This window comes from Somniosus microcephalus, chromosome 11 (genome assembly GCF_052327205.1).
Source record: "Somniosus microcephalus isolate GS21.2 chromosome 11, FLI_Smic_1.0, whole genome shotgun sequence".
NCBI lineage: Eukaryota > Metazoa > Chordata > Chondrichthyes > Squaliformes > Somniosidae > Somniosus > Somniosus microcephalus.
In genome coordinates this window covers 53,523,263-53,545,850 of record NC_140997.1, presented here as the reverse complement: position 1 = coordinate 53,545,850, position 22,588 = coordinate 53,523,263, and the positions used below count along the sequence as shown (strand labels likewise).

General features: G+C 42.8%; 1 protein-coding gene and 1 long non-coding RNA gene across 3 annotated transcripts in view; one reads left to right on the top strand and one right to left on the bottom strand.

Moving 5' to 3' along the window:
- The window catches only part of LOC147110570 (uncharacterized), a 143,323-nt gene extending 141,163 nt beyond the window's left edge, over nucleotides 1–2,160 (bottom strand). The window contains exon 1 of the long non-coding RNA XR_015079944.1: nucleotides 2,072–2,160. This is a non-coding gene — a long non-coding RNA (uncharacterized LOC147110570). The remainder of the gene's footprint in view (nucleotides 1–2,071) is intronic.
- smim22 (small integral membrane protein 22) lies at nucleotides 1,279–22,175 on the top strand. Of its 2 annotated transcripts, none has more exons than XM_086000667.1 (4): nucleotides 1,279–1,418; nucleotides 10,726–10,925; nucleotides 18,534–18,613; nucleotides 20,520–22,175. In XM_086000667.1, exons 2-4 carry the CDS (start codon nucleotides 10,796–10,798, stop codon nucleotides 20,565–20,567), a joined length of 258 nt encoding a protein of 85 aa, XP_085856793.1. In that variant the 5' UTR covers nucleotides 1,279–1,418; nucleotides 10,726–10,795; the 3' UTR covers nucleotides 20,568–22,175. The 2 variants fall into 2 exon arrangements, with proteins under 2 accessions (XP_085856793.1, XP_085856794.1); XM_086000668.1 differs by lacking the exon at nucleotides 1,279–1,418 and adding an exon at nucleotides 8,729–8,808.
- Nucleotides 22,176–22,588: the final 413 nt, after the last annotated feature.

The following is a 22,588-nucleotide window of genomic DNA, read 5'->3' as shown; positions in this document are numbered from 1 at the left end:
ACAACCCAGTAAAAGGTTACCATTTGTGCCCTATGGGGTAACACCACAAGCTCCACCCAGCCTGGCTCAGATCTGGAGTTTGGGATTGAATCAGCGATTTTAACCACTTCAGGTCCTTTAATATGCGTATGCCACTTCTGGACATTCTGACGAAAGGTACTCATAATTAAGAGGCCGTCATTTGCAAACATCCCATTTACAAATAGCCCAATATCATCTCAGCACTGGTCACAGAACAGACAATTTTACAGCAAGAAATAGCAAAAATTAGGTTCTCGCACTTCTCACAGTAAACGTTCTATTTGCACTTTATTTTTTATAAAGAAGGAATTTTTATGTGATTGTATTTTTATCAACAGGGATGAACCATCAAAGCTCATCTGCCTGGTACCCTAACTCCCCCATCACCTTATCCTGCTCTAATTCTCTTCAAACTGAAAGGTGGGGGAGGGGGGAATCACTAATGATGGATCTATCTACAGCAATCATTTACATTACCAAACCGATTTCCTGGTCTGTTTATAATCAGAGTAGATAGAGAGAAACTGTTCCCATTGGCAGAAGGGTCGAGAACCAGAGGACACAGATTCAAGATGATTGACAAAAGAACCAAAGGCGACATGAGGAAAAGAATTTTTATGCAGCGAGTGGTTATGATCTGGAATGCACTGCCTGAAAGGGTGGTGGAGGCCGACTCAATCATGGCTTTCAAAAGGGAATTGGATAAGTACCTGAAAGAAAAATAATTGCAGGGTTACGGGGAAAAGGGTGGGGGAGTGGGGCTAGCTGAAGTGCTCTTGCAGAGAACCGGCATGGGATCGATGGGCCAAATGGCCTCCTTCTGTGCTGTAACCATTCTATGATTCATTCTCTGATTCTAATTTCATTCTTAGGCCCCAGCTTTCTGATAACATGTGGGGCTATTTACACTGAAGTCATCTCATAGCCTGTCGATTTTTAATTGTGAAATGCCAACAGTTTACCTGCACTGAGCAAAAGATGGCAGGGCACAGACGAATGAAAAGGAAATAGTCACCAAATCATGAAAGGAAACATAATGTAGTCATCTAAATCTGGGTCACAAAACAACTTATTCAAAGTACAGTACCTTCTTAACCAGCAAAGAAATAAAAAAAAGTTTGATTTGGAGAGCAATTGCTGTAATATATCGCTGCAGGAATTAGCCTGTGGCTTTCAAAGCAGCCAGGCTCCTCCCATCTACAGCTGTAATTGATACAGTGATCCAACCAAGTAGCTACAACAGGATGTGTGATTTGATCAAGGTGCATTTCCCAGTGTAGGGCAGGGCTGCAAAGAGTCAGCCTGAAGTGCCGCACAATCTCACTGATCAAGTGAGAAAAAAATAGAAGGGAAGCAGATTGATGATTCGAACTAAAAACCAGTAAGGAATGTGCAAGGTAAGATATTGTGTAGGCTTTTTGAGTTGTGCTTAAAGCCAATTTTGATCATTCAGCTTACGGTTCAGCATAATTTTCAACAGGTGTAATGGCAGATCAGGAAACAAGTGAAAACCTGTTCTGAAATTGAGAATTCAAAGTTCATTTTCCTAATGTGGTTTGGGGCAGACTCCTGTACTCACTTTAATACATTTATGTTGCCAAAAAGAAAACATTTAAAGAGGAAATTAAATGAACGTAGGATGATGTTCAGGGAATAAATGCGACGTCATTTTTTAAATCTTTCTTTTGTAGGTATGGGTAACTTAGTGCTAATATGTCTATTGACATGTAGATGCTCAACTTATTTTAGGCTTTGTTTTGCACACAAGGCCTATATTTTTAGATAAACTACTTCCTGGTCCATCATGAGTCTCACAATCTTGGATTTCCCCATACCTACTCCAACATTACAATGATTTATATTTCTATTAACAACAAGGGTGACGATGAAAGAACACAACAGACAGGTTTGTCCTCAAGTAAATCTGAAAACTGACTCCATTGATTTAATAAACCTAGGAGTCTCCGGGAATTAAAGAGAAATCTCCTGGATACTGCTGCAAGCAACCCAGGAGAAAAGCCTTTGTGGCATAAAATAAATTGTGTGTTACCTTTTCATTTTCTTTTCAACATTTCCATGTACTAGTTCTAAAAGGATTGCAGATGGGGAAAAGCAAAGCTGTTTGACTAGGCCAGGCGGTTGGAGGCTGGAAGTCATGTGACGAAGCTTCCAGGAATGCATCCAACCCTAACAGCACCTGATCACATTAGTCTCTCAGAAACATTTGATAATTCATTACTTTAAAGTGCAGCGACTGTTGTTAGTAATGTAAACACAGCAGAAAGATCCCATGACAGCAATGAGATGAAAGACAAATTAATTGAGGGCAGAACATTGGCCAGAATAACTCCCCACTCTTGTACAAGCAGTGTCATGGGAATGGGATCTTTAACATCCATTGATCATCAGGATTATACAATTGAGAAACATGCACGTACACAACTGAATATATGCCCGTCACAGGGAGGAGTCAGGTGATTACTTGAGCATTCAGTGCATGCCCACCGAACCAGTGTAAACATATAAACAACTGCACTGAAGGCCTCGCTCTCTTCCAGCTGCTGACATCAGCCTTGGCACATGTAAAAATCTCGAGCTGAGTACACAGAGCGATGCGCACACTGGTGAAGCGCTCCACTGTCCATACCAAGCTATATAACTAGTAAAGTTGACCAACTGCTTCAGAAAAGCTGGCAAAGCCCCCGAGAAAAGCTGACGGGTCCTATACAGCCCTGAATATAAGCCTTATGACATAGGAAGACAAGGAGTTGTATTGAAAGTGCAGCGGGACAAGGGTTACTCATAACTTAAGTTGCGGGTTTACCCAGCATTCAATTATTTTTCCTGCAACGGAGAAAACCTAAGGACGCAAAAGAGTAGGTTCAGGCGGTGATAGGTTTAGAAATGAATTGAATGGGGGTGTTGAAGGTGTAAGATTTATTTTTTCAGGGGGCTGGGACTTCCTTTCACCCCCCTCTCCATCCCAGAAAATGTTAATATTTGACACTCCAGCGGGAGGTTTTCAGCTTCTGCGATCCCCGGCTCACAATTTTTTGATCTTTGACTTTTTAATGGGCCAGTTTATGAGCACGGAAGCAAAAGCCCCTGGACGTTGAGCTGAAACTTGTTACTATACACGCCCACAATAATCCTAACTGACACTGCATTGTACGCTAACAAGACAAAAGTGGCTCACTGTTGCATCTGTCCCTATTCTGGTCCCCCATGGTAACCCAGAGTCAAGAGGACGGTTACCTAGATTGAGGTGTGCAGATTTAATTACTTGAAATAAATATTTTTTTAAATCTTTAAGCAGGGTTAAGAGGGGTAAGGGTGAGTCGATATCATCCAAACAAAACCTCATAACTGAGTCCTGATAAAGGGTTACACAAATATACTAACCTGTCTTTTAGATGTTGATCAGCTTGTTGTGCATTTCAAAAATTGTTGTGTTTTTAAAACTAAAACACAAGGCTAGAAATTACTGTTGGCGATAATAGAGAACAATGAATTACTTAATGCATAAGGTTATAGCTATTAGGAAATGCTGAACAGGCTGAGCGGTGACCTGATAGAGATCTTTAAAATTATCACGGTGCTCGATGTTTCCACTTGCGGGGAGCCCAAAACTAGGGGTCATAAATATAAGATTACTAATAAATCTAATGAGGAATTCGGGAGAAACCTTGTTTCCTAGCGAGTGGTTAGAGTGACACTCGCTACACTTGGAGTCGCTGAGGTGAATTGCATAGATGCATTTAAGGGGAAGCCAAATGGCTACATGAGGGTGAAAGAAATAGAAGTTATGCTGATAGGATTAGATGAAATAAGTTGAGAGGAGGCTCGTGTGGAGCATAAACACCGGCATAAATGTGTTGGGCCGAATGGTCTGCTTTTGTGCAGTAAAATTCTATGTAATATGTGCATGGCATGCTCCGGTCCATTATTTTAATGCAGGCGTTAACCCATTTAAAATAAATCAGCCAAGCTGATAGGTTCTGCCACCCTCCAACTAACTGACTTTGACACATGAGTTGAAACATTGGCTGTCAACTTAAAAGGCTGAGAGTTGCCATAAATGCCTTTTATTTCATTAAATGAACAAGCACACCTGAGTCCAAGCTGATCTAATCTGAGAGGGATGGGTCTGAATTTTCAGCCCTCCTGCCAAAACATGGCGGCAGCGCCCCGACAATGGTGGGCAACGACCCACGGCCCGGTTGCTGGTGGCGCAGTGGCCGCAGCGATCTTTACCGGGGCCTAGCGCTATGAGCCGGAACAGTCCTGAGTCAAGCTGAATGCCCATTTAAAATGGAGATCAGGGTCCTTCTGACATTTTTGGACTGAACTGACAGCAAGAGGAGGATTTGGTCAGTAGAAGAAGCCATGCAATTCTCACCTCTGACCTGCAGCAAGGTTAAGGGAATGGGGCACGTGGAGTAACTTGCTGCTGGGTCCTGTACTCCCCAGTGCTGAATTTGTGTTCTACCCATTCTCCATCAATCTATGAATGCTCAAATAGTGCCAGGAATGTTTTGTCCGATGTAGAAAGCCAGCTAGCTCATTTAAAAAAAGACAAATTGAGGTTTTGAACAGTTTCTGTGCCAGCTGGAGAGCGTTGAATTCCAGCAATTTGGAAACTCAATTTGCCAACAGGGAGGGGTGAGTGGTAAAGATACCATTGTCATTGAAAGTGTGTGTTTGTAAACTGGGTCAATGAATGAGCCTCAGTCCCACTACTCGCCCAACATTTCACACAACAACTTGTATTTATATAGCGCCTTTAACGTAGTAAAATGCCCCAAGGTGCTGCACAGGAGTATTTTAAGACAAGAAATTTGACACCAAGCCACATAAGGATAAATTAGGGCAGGTAATCAAAAGCTTGGTCAAAGAGGTAGGTTTTAAGGAGCGTCTTAAAGGAGGAAAGAGAGGTAGCGAGGCGGAGAGGTTTAGGCAGGGAATTCCAGAGTTTAGGGCCTAGGCAACAGAAGGCACTGCCACTAATGGTTGAGTGATTATAATCAGGGATGCTCAAGAGGGCAGAATTAGAGAAGCGCAGATATCGCGGGGGGGTTGTGGGGCTGAAGGAGATTACAGAGATAGGGAGGGGCGAGGCCATGGAGGGATTTGAAAACAAGGATGAGAATTTTGAAATTGAGGCGCTGCTTAACCGGGAGCCAATGTAGGTCAGCGAGCACAGGGGTACTGGGCGAATGGGACTTGGTGCGAGTTAGGACACGGGCAGCAGAGTTTTGGATGACCTCAAGTTTACGTCGGGTGGAATGTGGGAGGTCAGCCAGGAGTGCGTTGGAATAGTCAAGTCTAGAGGTAACAAAGGCATGGATGAGGGTTTCCGCAGCAGATGAGGTGAGGCAAGGGCGGAGACGGGCGATATTACGGAGGAGTAGGCGATCTTTGTTATGCTGCGGATATGTGGTCGGAAGCTCATTTCAGGGTCAAATATAACACCAAGGTTGCGAACAGTGTGGTTCAGCCTCAGACAGATGTTAGGGAGAGGGATGGAGTCAGTGGCTAGGGAATGGAGTTTGTGGCAGGGACCAAGTCAACCGCTGGCAGTCCTATTGGAGCTCCTCTCTGAGCCTTTCTGAGTTGTAAGGTCTTGTCTTGCAGTAGATTTTTTTTCAACAAAAAGCAACCGTGGCAATAATCTGGTCCAAACTACTTTTTGGAAGAAAATTCCCCTAGACAGACCTTATAAATCATTTTGTTCTTAAGGCGGTGACTGGAAAGAGTTTAAAATCCACCTCCCCCTGCAGTGCAAGTAGGAAGAATTTACGTGGCTGTATACAGAAATACTTAGCTTCACTTGATCTATATTTATTAGCGAACCAGGATGTTAAGTGAGTACATTTTTATGGAACTCTTTAGTTGGAACTTTGTCATTGCACTGTGGGCATTTTTTCTGCTCCTGCTCCTTGTAGTAAGTCCCGGCCATAAGTAGATGCGGGATATTAGGGGGAGGGGGGACAGGGTGAGGTTGTTGGACTTGTCAATCATTGCTGTAGGAATTTCCTGAAGATAGCAGTGAGGCGTGTCTGGAGAAAGCTACCAGATGCTGAAGTTTTTCAGTGCTACCACAGTAACTAAAATCAGACATCTTTTGACACAGAAGAGACCATTCAGCCCAACCTACTTGTACCAAACCTACAAGTGCTGGAAATCTCACTTGAAAACAGAAAATGCTGGGAACACACAGCAAGTCAGTCAGCATCTGTAAAAAGACAAGACAGGTTAACGTTTCAGGTGTGATCTGGGAGTAATAATGGAAATGTTGACCAGTCTTTCCTCTTTACAGACACTGACTGACCTGCTGTGTTTCTAGTGTTTTCTGCTTTTGTGCCTGCACTAGTGCCATCTTCCCACACCAGATTTCTCTGTTTTAGTCCTTTTCTACTATTCGTTCCCCATATATTTCTTCAAGTGCTTATCTAATTCCTAAATCCTGATTAGCTTGGCATTAATATTAAGTTAGTATAATTTTACTCTGCATTAGTAGTATAAAATGCTAGAAATATACAACAGGTTAATTAGTACCAGTATATTAAAAATGGACAATATTAGGTTTTCATTGTGGACTTGTTATTTAATGGAACAGACCAAAACCAAAAAAAAACAATAATGCGTTGAATGAGCAAACAGGTCTTAATGAAATAACAACAGAAAATGCTGGAAAAACTCAGCAGGTCAGGCAACATCCGTGGAGAGAAATTTGAGTTCTCCACGGATGTTGCCTGACCTGCTGAGTTTTTCCAGCATTTTCTGTTGTTATTTCGGTTTTCCAACATCTGCAGTATTTTGCTATCATACAGGTCTTAATGAAAAGCTGGAAAGAGGTGAAAACTGTTTCCCCATATTTGTAGGCTAAAAAATTCCTGCTTGACTTTCTTTATTCCTTTCAGCACATGGAGATTTCCTGCCTTTATACATTTAGTGCAAACAGCACAGATTGGGATTTTGCCAGAAGTAAGATTCTGACAGGCACAAAAGTAACAGCCTCCTAATTACCATAGGCTGGTACATTGGTTGGGTGCAGAGCTTGGAAGACCGGTAAACATTGGTAGCACTGGGAACCGAGTACAGCCAAAGCCCCAGGACCCAGAGAAGGCTGCAGGCCTATACTCGGGTTGTCAACCCTCCTGGATTACATTAAATTTTACAGCACAGGAACAGGCCATTCGGCCCAACTGGTTTATGCTGGTGTTTATGCTCCAACGAGCCTCCTCCCAACTTACTTCATCAAACCCTATCAACATATCCTTTTATTCCTTTTGCCTTCATATACTTATCTAGCTTCCTCTTAATAGCATCTATGCTGTTCACCTCAACTACTCCTTGTGGTAGTGAGTTCCACATTCTAACCACTCTGAGTAAAGAAGTTTCTCCTGAATTCCCTATTGGATTTATTAGTGACTATCTTATATTTATGATCCAGTTTTGGAGTCCACTACAAGTGGAAACATCTTCTCTACATCTACCCTATCGAACCCCTTCATAATTTTAAAAACCTATATCAGGTCACCTCAGTTTTTTTCCCTTTCCTGGAGAAAAGAGGCCCAGTCTGTTCAGTCTTTCCTAATAGCTGTACCCTCCCAGTTCTGGTATCATCTTGTAAATCCTTTCTGCACTTTCTTCAGTGCTTTTATGTCCTTTTTTGCAATCTGGAGACCAGAACTGTGCACAGTAAGTACTCTAACGCACAATACTCGACACAGGATTACCTGGGAGTCGCCCAGAATGGAGGATTGGTTTCCCGGGCACTGCTGCTGGTAACTCGGGAGAAAAGTTACTTCACATTCCCGGTTTACGCCTGTGCACTCGCGGATCAGAGACAGGCTCGAACTGCAGCCAAAGAACTCACAGTGATAATCAGTACAATTTATCGATTTGCTGCACTGAACACGGTTCTGCGGCTTAATGGCGGGTTTCCCTACCCAGAATGCACTGCGAGCTGGAATACGCCCTATCCATTGGCGAGGAGCTCGGCGCACAGCCACAGGAGGAGCTCTTTGGACAGCGGCTGATGAATTCAGTAAATTGTTTTTCTTCATTCAACGGCTGTTCTGTTGACAGAAATTGGAAGTCAGGTGAAACCTCGCCTATCAAAAGGAAAAATACACTGAATATACTTATAATGCCGTAGGAAAATGTTACATTTCAAGAAAGAGAAATTCAAAAAGTGTAGAGGAGCTTTATTACATTCACTCTTGGGAAAAGGAGGCAACGTTTTTTCTTCAAGAGGCTGCTGATGGTTTCAGTGGGTAATTGAGCAGGCAGTTGACTTAGTGCTGCGATATCTGAATGTTGAAGCTTTTTGCGGACCTTACGCGAGAAACCTCCCTCTCTGAAAACGCCTTTCTGTCAACATTTAATTAGCAATTTACCGGGAAGTTTTCCACGTTTAGAAATCGGGATTTTAATCTCGCTATTTTTATTTTATTTTGTTTTAATGATTGATAACTAATACAAATGCTAACTGCTGCAGTTTCTGCTGGGTGAGTTTGGTCCAGACTCTGGGATTTCTTCAGCCCTTACTGCCAGAAATCTGGCCAATATCACTTTGCACTTCTCAAGTGGTTTGACGGCCATTTAACTGTTAAAGTAATGGCCAAGAATGTTAATCCTGCTCCTAAATAGCAGGAAATAAATTAAGCAAAGCATTGAAATTGCACAGACTGATTAACTGACAACACTGTTTCTCTGACTCTGAAAGACGAATTTTATTATCTCAGGTGCTAGACCTCAAGTATTTCCGTGTGTGATCAGGTGAGTTATGAAATCATTAGCAAAGATTAAACTACACTCCAAGTTTTACAAAGTGTATGCATCATCTACTTGTGTAAGTTTCGTTTTTTTTTAAACTTTGGGGCAGTAACATTTGCAAACTGCGGGCAGATATCAGATATATTGCATGACATCATCAGACCTCCAGGAACGCGTCGGACCAGAGTTGGCAACTCCATGTTTGCTAGGACTTTTCGTTATGTAGGTAGATCTTTGTAGTGGTATAATTACCTAATTTCATAAATATCATGGGCGGAGTAGTGGGAAAATTAAATAGCATTTAGCAGCTGAGTTTTGGAAGGGGATTAGGATGTATTCACAGTCTACAACTGTACTGTCGATATGAAGTGGTTTCACTTTGCACTGATTTTTTTTCAAAAAGATACTTTATTCATAAGATTTTTAAAGGTGCATACAGTACAATCCAAATGGTACAATGCAGATCATTAGGTAGTGAAATACAGTACGTGGCACTCTAGGGTGCCTTATTCCACTTACAGTACAGATTACATTTACATTACAATACAATCAACAGTTTCCTTATACATTCAGCACAAGGTTTTTTTTTAATAACAACAGAAAACGCTGGAAAAACTCAGGCCAGGCAACATCCGTGGAGAGAGAAACAGAGTCAACGTTTCGGGTTTTTTACACGGGTTCCAGCTCCTCGGTGTACTAGGGCGGGAGGGCTCTACACTCTGGCCTTTCCCCATTGAGCCTTTGAGGCGGCTGCACCAAGTTTTATGCTGCAGTTAGAGTGTAAACACAGCCTGACTCTGGAGTGGAAGTCTGATGTTATACTGTTTAGTTCATCCAGTGGAACTAAATAAATATCTGTGTCATCCGAGTCAGGACCAATCAATGTTGTTACTACATGCAAACAGGACGTACCTGACACACACCTGATGACTGTGATCAAGCTAAATTTTTATTATACCTCGTAAAGGATTTTGAATAAGCACATGTCACTGAAATTTACTTCCTGACCTATTGTAATGTATCCCCATATCTTGTGCTTATTACATAGGATTTATTACATAGGATATATGGCACAGAAACAGGCCATTCGGTCCAACCAGTCCATGCCGGCATTTATGCTCCTCTCGAGCTTCCTCCAGTCTTTCCTTATCTAAATCTATCCGCATAACCCTCTATTCCCTTCTCCCTCATATGCTTGTCTAGCCTCTTAAATGTTTCTATACTATTTGCTTCAACCACTCCCTGTGGTAGCGAGTTCCACATTCTCACCACTCTCTGGGTAAAGGAAGTTTCTTCTGAATTCCCTATTGGATTTCTTGGTGACTATCTTATATTGATGGCCTCTAGTTATGCTCTTCCTCGCAAGTGGAAACATTCTCTCTGTATCTACTCTATCAAAATTTTTCATAATTTTAAACACCTCTATTAGGTCACCCCTCAGCCTTTTTTCAAGAGAAAAGAGACTCAGCCTGTTCATCCTTTCCTGATATGAATACCCTCGCATTTCTGGTATCATCCTTGTAAATCTTCTCTGCACCCTCTCCAGTGCCTCTATATCCTTTTTATAATATGTCGACCAGAACTGTTTGCAGTACTCTGGTGGTCTAACTAAGGTTCGATACAGGTTTAGCATAACTTCCCTACTTTTCAATTCTACCCCTCTAGAAATTAACCCTAGTATCTTAAAACTCTCAATTTATTAAAAATATTTTACTAAAGTCACCGAACCTTTCTCCGTAAGGTTGTGTTGAAGTATTTCCTGCAGACTATGAATAGTAATGACACACAATCAATCCAGAACAGGCTTCTCTGAAATGCAATTCATGGATGAGGCATTGTATGTGTTTATATCCAAGTGGATTCTTTTCGCTTGGCACATGATAAATTTGGAAATGATAAGTTCTGTTCTGTGTTTTGCAGTTGATGTTATTTGCTAACTGACACGGAGAACGAGCCAGCACAACTGGTTTCAGAATAGCCAGTATTAAAGATGGCCGACCAAGATGTGGGAACTCAAATTGAAGCGCAGTTTAATGATGTTGTGAGGAGACTGCAGAGCAAGCAGCTCTTTCAGTCTGACTGGGATATCGCCACTTTCGCCATTTTCTTTATTTTTATTGGTAAGATGCCTCCGGGCAACAAAGTTTAATCATTTTAAACAGTTTACTTCACTCTACTTACAGATTAGTTGTGAATTATAAAGTATTCGCTTTAGGAATGTGGGAGCAGGAGGAGGACATTCAGCCCCTCGAGCCTGTTCTCTTTGCCCCCCCCCCCCATTCAATTAGATCATGGCTGGTCTGTATCTTAACTCCTTAAATATTTTTTTTTGATTATTGGTTTATACTATGGATAACGATGGCACTCACTCTTTAAAGAGTTGTCTGTTAAATCAGAACTAAATCAAAGTGTTGGATCTCTGTAATTTCTAAATACTGCACTGTGAATTATACATCTTATCAGTCCAGAGAGGGACCACAATCATTGCTATCCTGATGATCACAGATGGTGCTGATATTTGTATTTTTTGTCCATTCACCACTTGGTGAGAGAAGCTTTACCACTGTTCTCGCCCTAGTGGGTCCAAGTGAAGGAATTGCTGTTTGAGGATGCCAAAGATGTGTTCGTCGTTGGATGTGAGGGCCTCATTGTACTTCTCCTGAGCTCATGTCCTCGGTTAATATTGGTATCATGAGCTGCAGGGTATATCCCTTGTGTCCCCCAAATGCCAGTTCTCGAGTCTTCTTGGCCGTTCAAATGAAGCTGGCACTGTTGGCTGTGGCAGGATGAATGAATGAAGGAAGATGCCAGAGAAATGTGCCAGATGTTATTGGGATGGTTGGCTTTTCAAATGGTGCTATGTGCAGGCTAAGCACGCATATGCCCACTTGCGTGCAGTCGATAACGCCCTGCACTTGTGGGTATCCTGCCACATGGTGCTCTTTCTTGCTGCTGAGTGCTTTCCACAGGAAAGGTGAAACCCCTGGGCACAGCAATCACCTGACATTGCCTGAAAGGAACCTGCTGCATAAAAGTTCAAAGCAGCTGCAGAACTGTGCAGAGTTTAATACTAGCATTCTTTGGGAATCTCAGTTGGCACTAGCAGACCTCTTCAAACAGGACCAGGTAAGAGACCCTGTGTGCATGAGTGTTGGTAAGGAGGTGTCAAAATGGCATGACTAAAGCGCAATCTACCTATCAGGCAAGACTACTCTGATCCTCCTTTACTCCACCACCACCTGAGCCTGAAAATAGGTTTGCCCATAGGAATGCCCATAGTGGATGCTAATGAACCTACTAATAGCTACAGGTGTACAGTTACTGACTAAAGATGCAGTACAGGTTTAAGTAGCTATCATGAAGACTCCAAGTTTCGATTAAATTCCATTGTCCAATGAAAGCAAAAACCGGGCTGTGAATGCTGAGTCTTTGAGTATATTCAAGGCTGAGATCGATAGATTTTTGGACTCCAGGGGAATCAAGGGATATAGCGATAGGGCGGGAGAGTGGGGTTGATGTAGAAGTTCAGCCATGATCATATTGAATGGCGGAGCATGTTGTGTATGTACTTTTAAGAGAATAACTGGTCTCAGACTGCAGTACCGGCAGTGACCACCCCTGTATAAAAGGCGCTAGAGAGCCTCTGTTGTTTAGATTCGTTATGGACTTCCACCAGTAAACATCTGTTTGTTTTCTCTCCTGCTAGTCCGTGTCTAAATCATTCACGGACTTAACACTGGCGACGAGTAAAGAAACGAACTTACCTGCAACTCAGCAGCAGCTCCGACGACGTTGTTGAAGGTCGGAGCCAGAAGAAAGAAAAAAAATAGAGGCCATTGAAACTCGAGAAACGGGCGTCGACCGTCAATCATCGGGTTCAAGGCTTTGCAGGAGCGACTTTCCAGAGCCAGGCTGGGTTCCTCGGTCCGTGGTTATCCAGCTAATCGGGCTGGTGGCAGGTAGTGCTCTGATCCTTCCTGGGCTGCGGCGGGCTGAAGCTCGATCGGATGGCCTTTCAACGGGGCCGGGCAGCGAGTTGGGAAGCAAGGAGAGAGAGAGAGGGTGGCGCATACAGGGCGCGGCCGGTGTTTCGAAGCCTGGCAGCGTTTGGACCTCAGAAGAGGGAGGGAAGTGCCCCAGAGGGTCCGCTCCACGACGGGAAGATAATAAAAGAAAACGAATTAATATTTAACGCGCAGGAAACCGTGGAAAGCAGCGCTAACAACAACGGGGAAGAAGACAAAGCGCGGGAGGCGCCATTTTGTTAAATCGGAGAAGAAGGCAAAGCGCGGGAGGCGCCATTTTAGATTTGCAAGATGCCGAAGACTGGCTGTATCACTGCTTTTGACTGGACCACGTATGTGGAAAGAGTAGAGGTATATTTCGAGGCAAACGATATAGCGGAGGGGAAAAAGGCATCGATATTGTTAAACTTATTGGGCGCTAGAACGTACGGCCTATTGCGGGATCTGATTACTCCAGCCAAACCGAAGGCGAAGAGTTTTAACGAAATTGTTGCTGTTCTACAGGAGCACTTAAACCCTGCACCGCTGTTGATAGCAGAAAGATTTAAATTCCACAGGAGAACTCAGCACAAAGATGAGAGCAATGCTGAGTATCTTACGGAACTGCGCAAGCTATCAAAGCACTGCCAGTTCGGAGCAGGACTGGCAGATACCCTACGGGACAAATTTGTCTGTGGACTCCTGAGTGAAGGAACACAGAAGAAGTTACTCGCAGAAAAAGAGCTGACGCTAGATCAGGCTTTCAGCGTAGCAGTATTGTATGAAGCAGCAGCCAGGGAAGCTGCAGAAATTCAACAAAAACCACAGGAATACGGCACCCACGAAATGACACGGGGATTTGCAAAATGTTATCGCTGCGGCAGAACTAACCATGACCAGAGGACTGCTGGTCCAAAGACAAAATATGCAGACAATGCGGGAAGATTGGACACACTGCACGAGTTTGTAGGTCTGGGAAGAAGACCAGCGACAACAAAAAGGCTACTAAGGAACCGTACAAGAAAGTACAAAAGATGACAGACAGTAGTTCCAAAGACCAGATGAGCGATAGTGAATCCGGAAACAGGAGACTAAGCTGTCTCAAACTTCACAATGTAATCGCAAAAGAGGATCACCGAACCATTTGGGTCACTCTCACGATAGCAGGGTCCCAAGTTAAAATGGAATTGGATACAGGATCAGCGCTAACTGTCATGAATCGACGAGACTACGAGCGGCTATTTTCACACATACCCTTGAGAGCGACATCCATCATCTTGACGACGCATACGGGGCAAAAAGTATACCCCAGAGGAAAAGTAAGGGTGCTTGTCGAATACAATGGCAAGAAAATACGGAAATTGTATCTCTACATACTGCCAAATGGTGGACCACCGTTATTGGGACGGGAATGGATCAGGAAGATAAACTTGGATTGGCATTCCATTCATGCAATGACGGTGGACGGTAAAAAAGATGACGCGTCACTCCTGGACGATTGTCAACAATCTTAGCTAACGCCAAAGAGGTATTTCAACAAGAACTGGGCACGCTTAAAGGCGTAACCGCCTCGTTAAAAATAGAAGAGAATGCAGTTCCCAAGTTTTTCAAAGCGAGACCGGTACCATATGCAATTCGCCCAGCCGTCGAGGTAGAGCTGGAGAATCTGGAGAAGGCGGGTGTGTTGTCTAAGGTCGACTGGAGCGAGTGGGCGACACCCATCGTTCCTGTCATGAAGAAAACGTTAAGCAATAAGTCCGGAGAGCCAAGGAAGATTCGCATCTGTGGGGATTTCAAGGTGACGGTGAACCCTGTCCTTCACACAGTACAATATCCTCTTCCAAGGATAGAAGACATCTTCGCCTCACTGTCTGGAGGGAAGCGTTTTACAAAAATTGACCTAGCACAAGCATATTTGCAGATGGAGGTTGAAGAGTCCTCTAGGAAGTATCTCACGATAAACACTCACAAAGGTCTTTACCAGTATCATCGATTGTTATTCGGAGTAGCATCGGCTTCGGCGATATGGCAAAGAGCGATGGAGCAAGTCCTGCAAGGGATTCCGGGGACTCAGTGTTACTTGGACGACATCCTTGTAACAGGTGAAGATGACAGTGAACACCTTAACAACCTAGAACAGGTGCTCACTAGACTACGGGAACATGGGTTGCGAGCCAACCGCCCCAAGTGCGAATTTTTTAAGAAACAGATATCGTATTGTGGCCACGTGATTGATGAAGAGGGGTTACATAAGTCCCCTGACAAAATTGAAGCGGTTGTCAAGGCCCCAGCGCCTGAAAATGTGTCGCAACTGAGGTCATTCCTCGGGTTGGTGAATTACTATCATAAGTTTTTGCCGAATTTGTCGACAATTCTGCACCCACTGAACGCCCTGCTACAAACGGGGGTAGCATGGAAATGGAGCGATGATTGTAAACGTGCTTTTCAGAAGAATAAGGACTTAATCACTTCGAAGGAAGTATTGGCTCACTACAACCCAGCACTGCCAATCAGGCTGGCGTGTGATGCGTCTCCCTATGGCATTGGGGCGGTACTGTCACATAAATTCCTTGATGGTTTGGAGAGGCTGATAGCTTTTGCGTCACGCTCGTTAACTTCTGCCGAGCGTAACTACGCCCAGATTGACAGAGAGGCCCTCAGCCTAGTGTGGGGGGTGAAGAAGTTCAATCACTATCTGCACGGTCAAAAATTTACTCTACTAACCGATCATCAACCTCTTGTCTCCATTTTCAACCCTCAGAAGGGCGTACGGATAATGACAGCACAATGGCTGCAGAGATGGTCCCTTTTCCTAGGGGCACACCAATATGACATCGAGTACAAAGGAACTAAACAGCATGGAAATGCTGATGGATTGTCACGTCTACCGTTGCCGACGGTGGAAGAAGAAGACCTTGCAGTGGATCCAATGGAGTTATTCCACTCGACCATAGTCGAATGTCTCCCTGTGACGAATGCAAACATAGAAAAGGAAACACGGAATGACCCGACACTATCACGGGTCTATGATTTAACGGTGAAGGGATGGCCAGCACATGGCGAACCACTGCTGCCAGCATTCTCACCGAGAAGAGAACAGCTGTCAGTGTGCAGAGGAACCTTGATGTGTGGATCCAGAGTAGTAATTCCACCTAAGTTGACGGATAGAGTGCTCAATGAGCTTCATGAGGGTCATCTGGGTGGGGTAAAAATGAAGAGCTTAGCCAGAGCGTTTGTGTGGTGGCCGGGAATCGATAGAGAAATCGAAGAGATGACCAAGAGCTGTGCAGGATGCCAGAAGGTCCAAAACGCCCCACCACAAGCTCCTCTGCATCCATGGGAGTGGCCCTCATCTCCATGGCAAAGGGTGCACATTGATTTTGCTGGTCCCTTCATGGACTCGATGTTTTTAATTGCGGTGGATGCACATTCAAAGTGGCCAGAGGTAATAAAAATGTCCTCAACCACCACGGAAAAAACTATCACAGTTTTACGAACAATATTCGCCAGGAATGGGCTGCCTGAACAGATTTGCTCTGACAATGGACCACAGTTTGTGTCTGGAGTTCCGGAGGTTCTTAAAGAACAATGGTGTTAAGCATTACACATCTGCCCCATATCATCCAGCCACTAATGGATTGGCCGAGAGGTTTGTCCAAACATTCAAGAAGGCTATCAAGGCAATGTGTAATGAAGATATACCGCTACAACACAAGGTGGACAACTTCTTGTTTGCCTACCGGAATGCGACACATGCGGTTAGCAACCAAACTCCAGCCATGATGTTCTTCAATCGAAGACTATGATGCCGCTTGGATTTGGTTAAGCCAAACGTCCGAAGAGATGTGGAGAACAGACAGTTTCAGAATATGAATGAAAGGCCAACCAGGAGTTTTAAGATAGGTCAACCAGTTTTGGCCCGGGACTACCGCACTGAGAAATGGCAGCCAGGAACGATTTGTACATGACAAGGACCTCTCATGTATACCGTGGACGTTGGGGAGAGTATTGTAAGACGCCATGCTGACCAGATTCTAGAGTCACTGGAAAACATCAACTCCACACCACGATCTGATACACCTGGTAATTAAATCGACGTTCCAATTGCAGCTACCGCAGAACCAGTAATATTGGAAGCAGATGAACCAAACAACGACATTGATTCCGACTCAACATTGCCAGAAGAACCTGTTACCCCAAAGAGGCGTTATCCAGACAGAATCAGGAAGCCTCCTCAAAGACTGAACTTATAATTGCTTAAACTTAACCACTGTATCTAGTAACCGTAATTGTGATTGTAATTCGTTATCATTTAGTTGTTAAATGAATGTTATATACTGTTTATCTAAAAGGGGAGGAATTGTTGTGTATGTACCTTTAAGAGAATAACTGGTCTCAGACTGCAGTACCGGCAGTGACCACCCCTGTATAAAAGGCGCTAGAGAGCCTCTGTTTAGATTCGTTTTGGACTTCCACCAGTAAACATCTGTTTGTTTTCTCTCCTGCTAGTCCGTGTCTAAATCATTCACGGACTTAACAGAGCAGGCTCGAGGGGCCGTATGGCCTACTCCTCTTATTTCTTATGTTCTTAGTGCAGATGCAAAGACCCCCGTTTTAACCCGGGACGGGTATTGGGTGGGCGGGGGCCGAGGCATGCAGCAAACCGCCCTGACCTCAGCAGTGTGAAGCCCGGGAGATTTTAACTCCTGGGTCAGTGTCCCACCTGAAACCGACAGCTGGCCAGCCGGTGGGAGCGGAATGTCGGAACAAAGGAACAGCACTCAACTAATCGATCCGAGGGTTAGTCAGCCGAATGTAGTGGATGTCTAAACTTTCCTTGTGGGGCCCAGAGGAGTACTCCTGCAAAATATTGTTCTCTTTTCCCTGATTTATTTCTACATTCCTACAGAAGGTGTCTTGTCCTATGCCAGTTAATTCACAAACGTGAAATACAAGTGCCCAGGCTGTCCTATAAAGTTACTGCTAACTGTTCAGAACATTAGAAGTAAATCCCAGGGTATCAAAGTTGATCTTAGTGCATGTTGTCCTTTGTGGTCTTGCAATGTATTTGGTGCATCTTTGAAAATAAAATGGGAAATTATTTGACTAAACAACTGAAAGTATTAAAATCCACTTCAAATTTGGCATGTAGCAATTTTGAAGTAAATTTCTTTGGCTAATTCATGCGATCCTCTCCATAACTATTGTCTTGAATGGTATCATTAGTTTAATGGTAAACTCCTATAGTAGTGTGATGGAAATGATGCCTGAAGATCCCGTACTGTTGACAATACACTTGGTAAATGATTGTGGTGTTAAAGCATATTTGAAAATTTCCCTGAAGCATTGGGTTAATGGCCGTATCTGCTTATCTAAATTCCTCGCTACCAGCTAGTAATGTTCACTTTTAAAGAATTTTATTAAAAAATCAATAGGCAAAACAATACTGAAGTTCATCATAATCCTTTGTAAAGGTTTGAATGTTTTAAAGGAGTATTAATGATGACGCTGCCCCTTTAACTTGTGGTCAGTCCAAATGTACTGCTGTAATCCTTAAAAAGTTTTGTGTGTGTTTAAGAGAACTGCTGCAGACACCAAGTGTTTTAGCAACAGGAGATGGTATAAAATGAGAGTGTGCCATTCAACCTATCAAGTCCACTCCTAAGATCATATGCAATTTGCACTGTCATGAATGCTCCCTAATTTCTTTGTTTCCTTTAATAGGCGCAGTGTTGTTTCTGGTTCTCTTGGTCCTAGTTCGCTGTTGCTGGGGCTGCTGCTGTTCTTCCTCACCAAGCAAGAAGGTGCGTGTGTTTTTAACCCTCCAGTTTCCAATTTTTCTCCTGAAACTGCCCCGAGCAATAATTTGTCAATCTGCACATCTCCATTAAGTGAGGGTAGGTGAATGGGTTCAAAACCTCTCCCTCTGGCAGCCAACAGCAATGCCATGAGGGTGCGGTGGACAATTTAAGGCTTTCTCTTGCAATCAGAAGTACTATGCCAAGAAGACACCAATTAAGGTTGTGTTTTCCCCAGAGGTAAACTCAGGAGAGTTACCTTGAACCTATTAGTTAGAACAACTTTGCCAGAAATCAGGGGCAACCTATCAACTTCATCAGAAAAGGTCAGTGATGCAGCAAACCGCTGAACAGAAACAGGACACTACTTTTTATTATCACTGCCTTCTGGATATATCTTGGATTGAAACCTTCATTGTCCAAGTAAAAGCATCACTGAAGCGTACTTAACAAATTATGTGCATCCAGCATTATGGTCAACTGTTGTCACACTAGGCGGCAGACAGAGAATAAAGTTACCAGGTGTTCCTCGCCTCCATTAACTCCTCACTGCTGCGGCTCCACAAAATGAGAGACCTGAATTACTGCATAATCGTTCAATGGCAACAGCAGGGGCAGCTCGAGTTAGAACTGTTTCTATTAATACGATAGCAAAATACTGCAGATGCTGGAAATCCGAAGCAACAACAGAAAATGCTGGAAAAACTCAGCAGGCCAGGCAACATCCGTGGAGAGAAAACAGAGTCGACGTTTCGGGTCTAACCCTTTTTCAAAACTGGAAAGCAAATGAAATAGATCGAAAGGCAGGGCTGGGAGAGAACAAAAGAAGTGAAGAGACATTAAGAGGTATTCAAAATGAGACGAGATGGTGATAGGACTAGTGGAGACAAAAGACGGCTCAGATTAGGTGTGAAATGTTCTGGCAGAATGAAAGACAGCTGCCATGTGGGAGAGAGAAAAAAAAGGGGGGGGGAAAGGGCCAAAACAAAGATGTGGATAAAATATAAGCAAAAATGTAATGGGGGCCGAGGTTATGATCTGAAATTGTTGAACTCAATGTCGAGTCCGGAAGGCTGTAAAGTGCTCCCGCATGGCAGCTGTCTCCCATTCTGCCAGAACATTTCACACCTAATCTGAGCCGTCTTTTGTCTCCACTAGTCCTATCACCATCTCGTCTCGTTTTGAATACCTCTTAATGTCTCTTCACTTCTTTTGTTCTCTCCCAGCCCTGCCTTTCGACCTATTTCATTTCCTTTCCAGTTTTGAAAAAGGGTTAGACCCGAAACGTCGACTCTGTTTTCTCTCCACGGATGTTGCCTGGCCTGCTGAGTTTTTCCAGCATTTTCTGTTTCTATTAATGTTCATTTGGCTCCGTGACGGGGATTGGTTCCCAACACATCTCCAATCGGTTTAGCTCATTTCATCGCTGGGTTCTCGTAATGTCATTCAGCACAACAGCAAAAGCTCAAGCCAACCTCAAGAGGTTTCAATACCTCAAAATCAGCTTTGTTGGGTTTTTTTTTTACAAACACGCGTAGTTTGATTTTTGTATAGATGTCTTATTCTATTTCTCAGCATTTTATTTGCACCAGAAGCTGATTTCACTGCGCTGTCTGTTTTTATTTTCTGCTAAGTTGCCCGTTCAATTTATTCCACACTAACCATATGTAAATTCCAGTTAAAGATACTAATAGTGTCATGACTTGATGCGATAGCGTCAGCATTATCTCTAGGCTACAAAACAAACTGCAAATAATCAACGGGATATTGCAACCTCAAGGGAGCACCGTTTAACTGAAAGAAATATAGATTTAAATATCTTATGAGCAGCATAACCATAAAAGCAAGGATAAAGGCATTTTAAATAGTGCATAATGATCAGGCTGATACTCACGGCCATTTTCTTTTCCAGCATCGAAAACACAAGGTGGGTGTTGACAACCTGGCAATGGAACCTTAGAACGTGGATCGGACTTTCAACCAGAAACCAGATCATTTAGCAATCTTCTTCACTGTATTAACCCAGTCTGTCATGAATCCCGTGCAAATCTTCTATCAATACTTTAGTTATTTTGACGGGCATCTTTTCTGAATCGCATCCAAATGTGATAACTATCATTTTTACCAGTCTTGCGCCAGTTTGGTGGTAATGGCTTAACGGCACTTTTAACTTGCACAGTTCTTACTTATTGGAATCTATTCTTTGCAAATGTAATCATATGAAATAATACAAAATCAGCCATTTTAGTTTTGATAAATTCTGCTTTTTAAAGCAAATCAGTTTGGTTGATGAGTTGCATGGAACTTTTCAGTTGAAAAATCATTGTGACATGAAACAGGAGATAGTGTTTTGACCTGCTCCACAGCAGTCAAGTCCATTAACTATACTTAAAGTACTGTTAGTGCATAGCAAGGTCATACCCCAGAGAGAGACCATATGGTATGGGGCTATACCGTATGTCCAAGTTTGGAACACTCAAATGTGTGACATTGAACTTTGTTGTATTGTGTCAATAAAATGCACAATGCAGACAAGTTAGGAGCAGTACAAGACTTTGGGATTCCGCTACATGCTACTTGTGTACAATTCACTGGTGCAGGGAAGTCACAAGAGCATCACAGTGTAGGTCACAACTAACTACCACAAATTTTAACAGACTTGTTTTAAAACTTTTACATGACAATTTTTTTTCTGTGTGCAGTGTCAGTAATGGGTAATTTTGACCTTCATATTTCATCAGTTGACCTCCTGTCACAGTTCAGTTTGTGCAAGTTTAGTCATTCTAATGAAAACTTCACTTTCTATTTCGTGGCGTAAACCTAACAGGTATAAGATTATAACTAAAAGGCTGCTCTCACCTTAGCCAAGCTCTAACTCTATAAAATGCATGGTTTGATTTGTGATCACATTGAAATATAGTAGAGATATTGACCAACACAACAGGTAGCTGTCCCTTTTGGACATCTGTACTAAACTAACGTAAAATAAACTTGTTGCTATGAGCTGCAACATCTCCCCTTTGGCCAATTCTGGTCATGAAGAAACTCTGACAAGAGCTGTGTGTTTTGTGGTGAAGTTAATTAAGAGAGTAACACTACTTGGGGTCCACCAGGCAGGTGACTTGCTCCTAAATCTTCACCAGTGCCTGAACAACCAGCTCAGGGTAATACAAGATCATCCTGAAGATGACTTACTCATTTTTATTTTTAAGGGAAGCAGCTATCCTCTACCTTACTTAACATACATCTGAGATTAGGAACTTAGTGAGTGGGGAAATCGCAGGCACGTACAGCATGCCGGTACCCGAGTAAGCTGCATCAGATGTCGCGGATTCATTTCTGAATATTAGTTTTGTTAATTACTGCTAAATTCTCATTTTGCTGCAATTCTAATTAAAGTGCATTCTTTTCATTCACAGTATGATTGTACTAAAATAAACTGATGTATCACATGTTGCTGTTTTAGAGTGCACTTTGTTCAAAGTAAAATGAGTTAACATCTGCAGTGTAACTTGTTCAATATCAGCATGTTATTTTGTCAGAATAAATTGACATGTTTTAGCCACTACACAGGCACATTTTGATGATTTAACCATTTCTTATAGTTGATTTCATAAATTCTTCCAAAGCTGCATACATTTTAGAAAAAAATGATTTATTTTTAGAATAAATGGTTTTAATGGCTTAAGCATCCAACAAGCTTTCTTAATTAAAAGTAATTCTCATTGCAAAATGCAAATTTAGCATGTTTGTGAATTAGATGTCAGTAATTACTAATATACAATGTAGTTGGTTTACATTGCTTCCAATAATACTTTTTGAATAATAAATGAAACACTAACAGTATCCTTTCTTGGTCACAAAGCAGAACACAAACCTACAGCCACATATAAGCAATGTCACAAACAAATCCATAGTCAAACCGCAGTCTGTTACATTACATGCACCTGGAATGTGAACACTCCTTGCACAATTTGGCCA

Excerpts from the sequence above, each read along its gene's own strand:
- smim22 (XM_086000667.1), top strand. The coding sequence starts at position 10,796 with ATGGCCGACCAAGATGTGGGAACTCAAATTGAAGCGCAGTTTAATGAT. Across the intron at positions 10,926-18,533 it reads CATTTTCTTTATTTTTATTG|GCGCAGTGTTGTTTCTGGTT; the intron begins GTAAGATGCCTC and ends TTCCTTTAATAG. Across the intron at positions 18,614-20,519 it reads CTTCCTCACCAAGCAAGAAG|CATCGAAAACACAAGGTGGG; the intron begins GTGCGTGTGTTT and ends TTTCTTTTCCAG.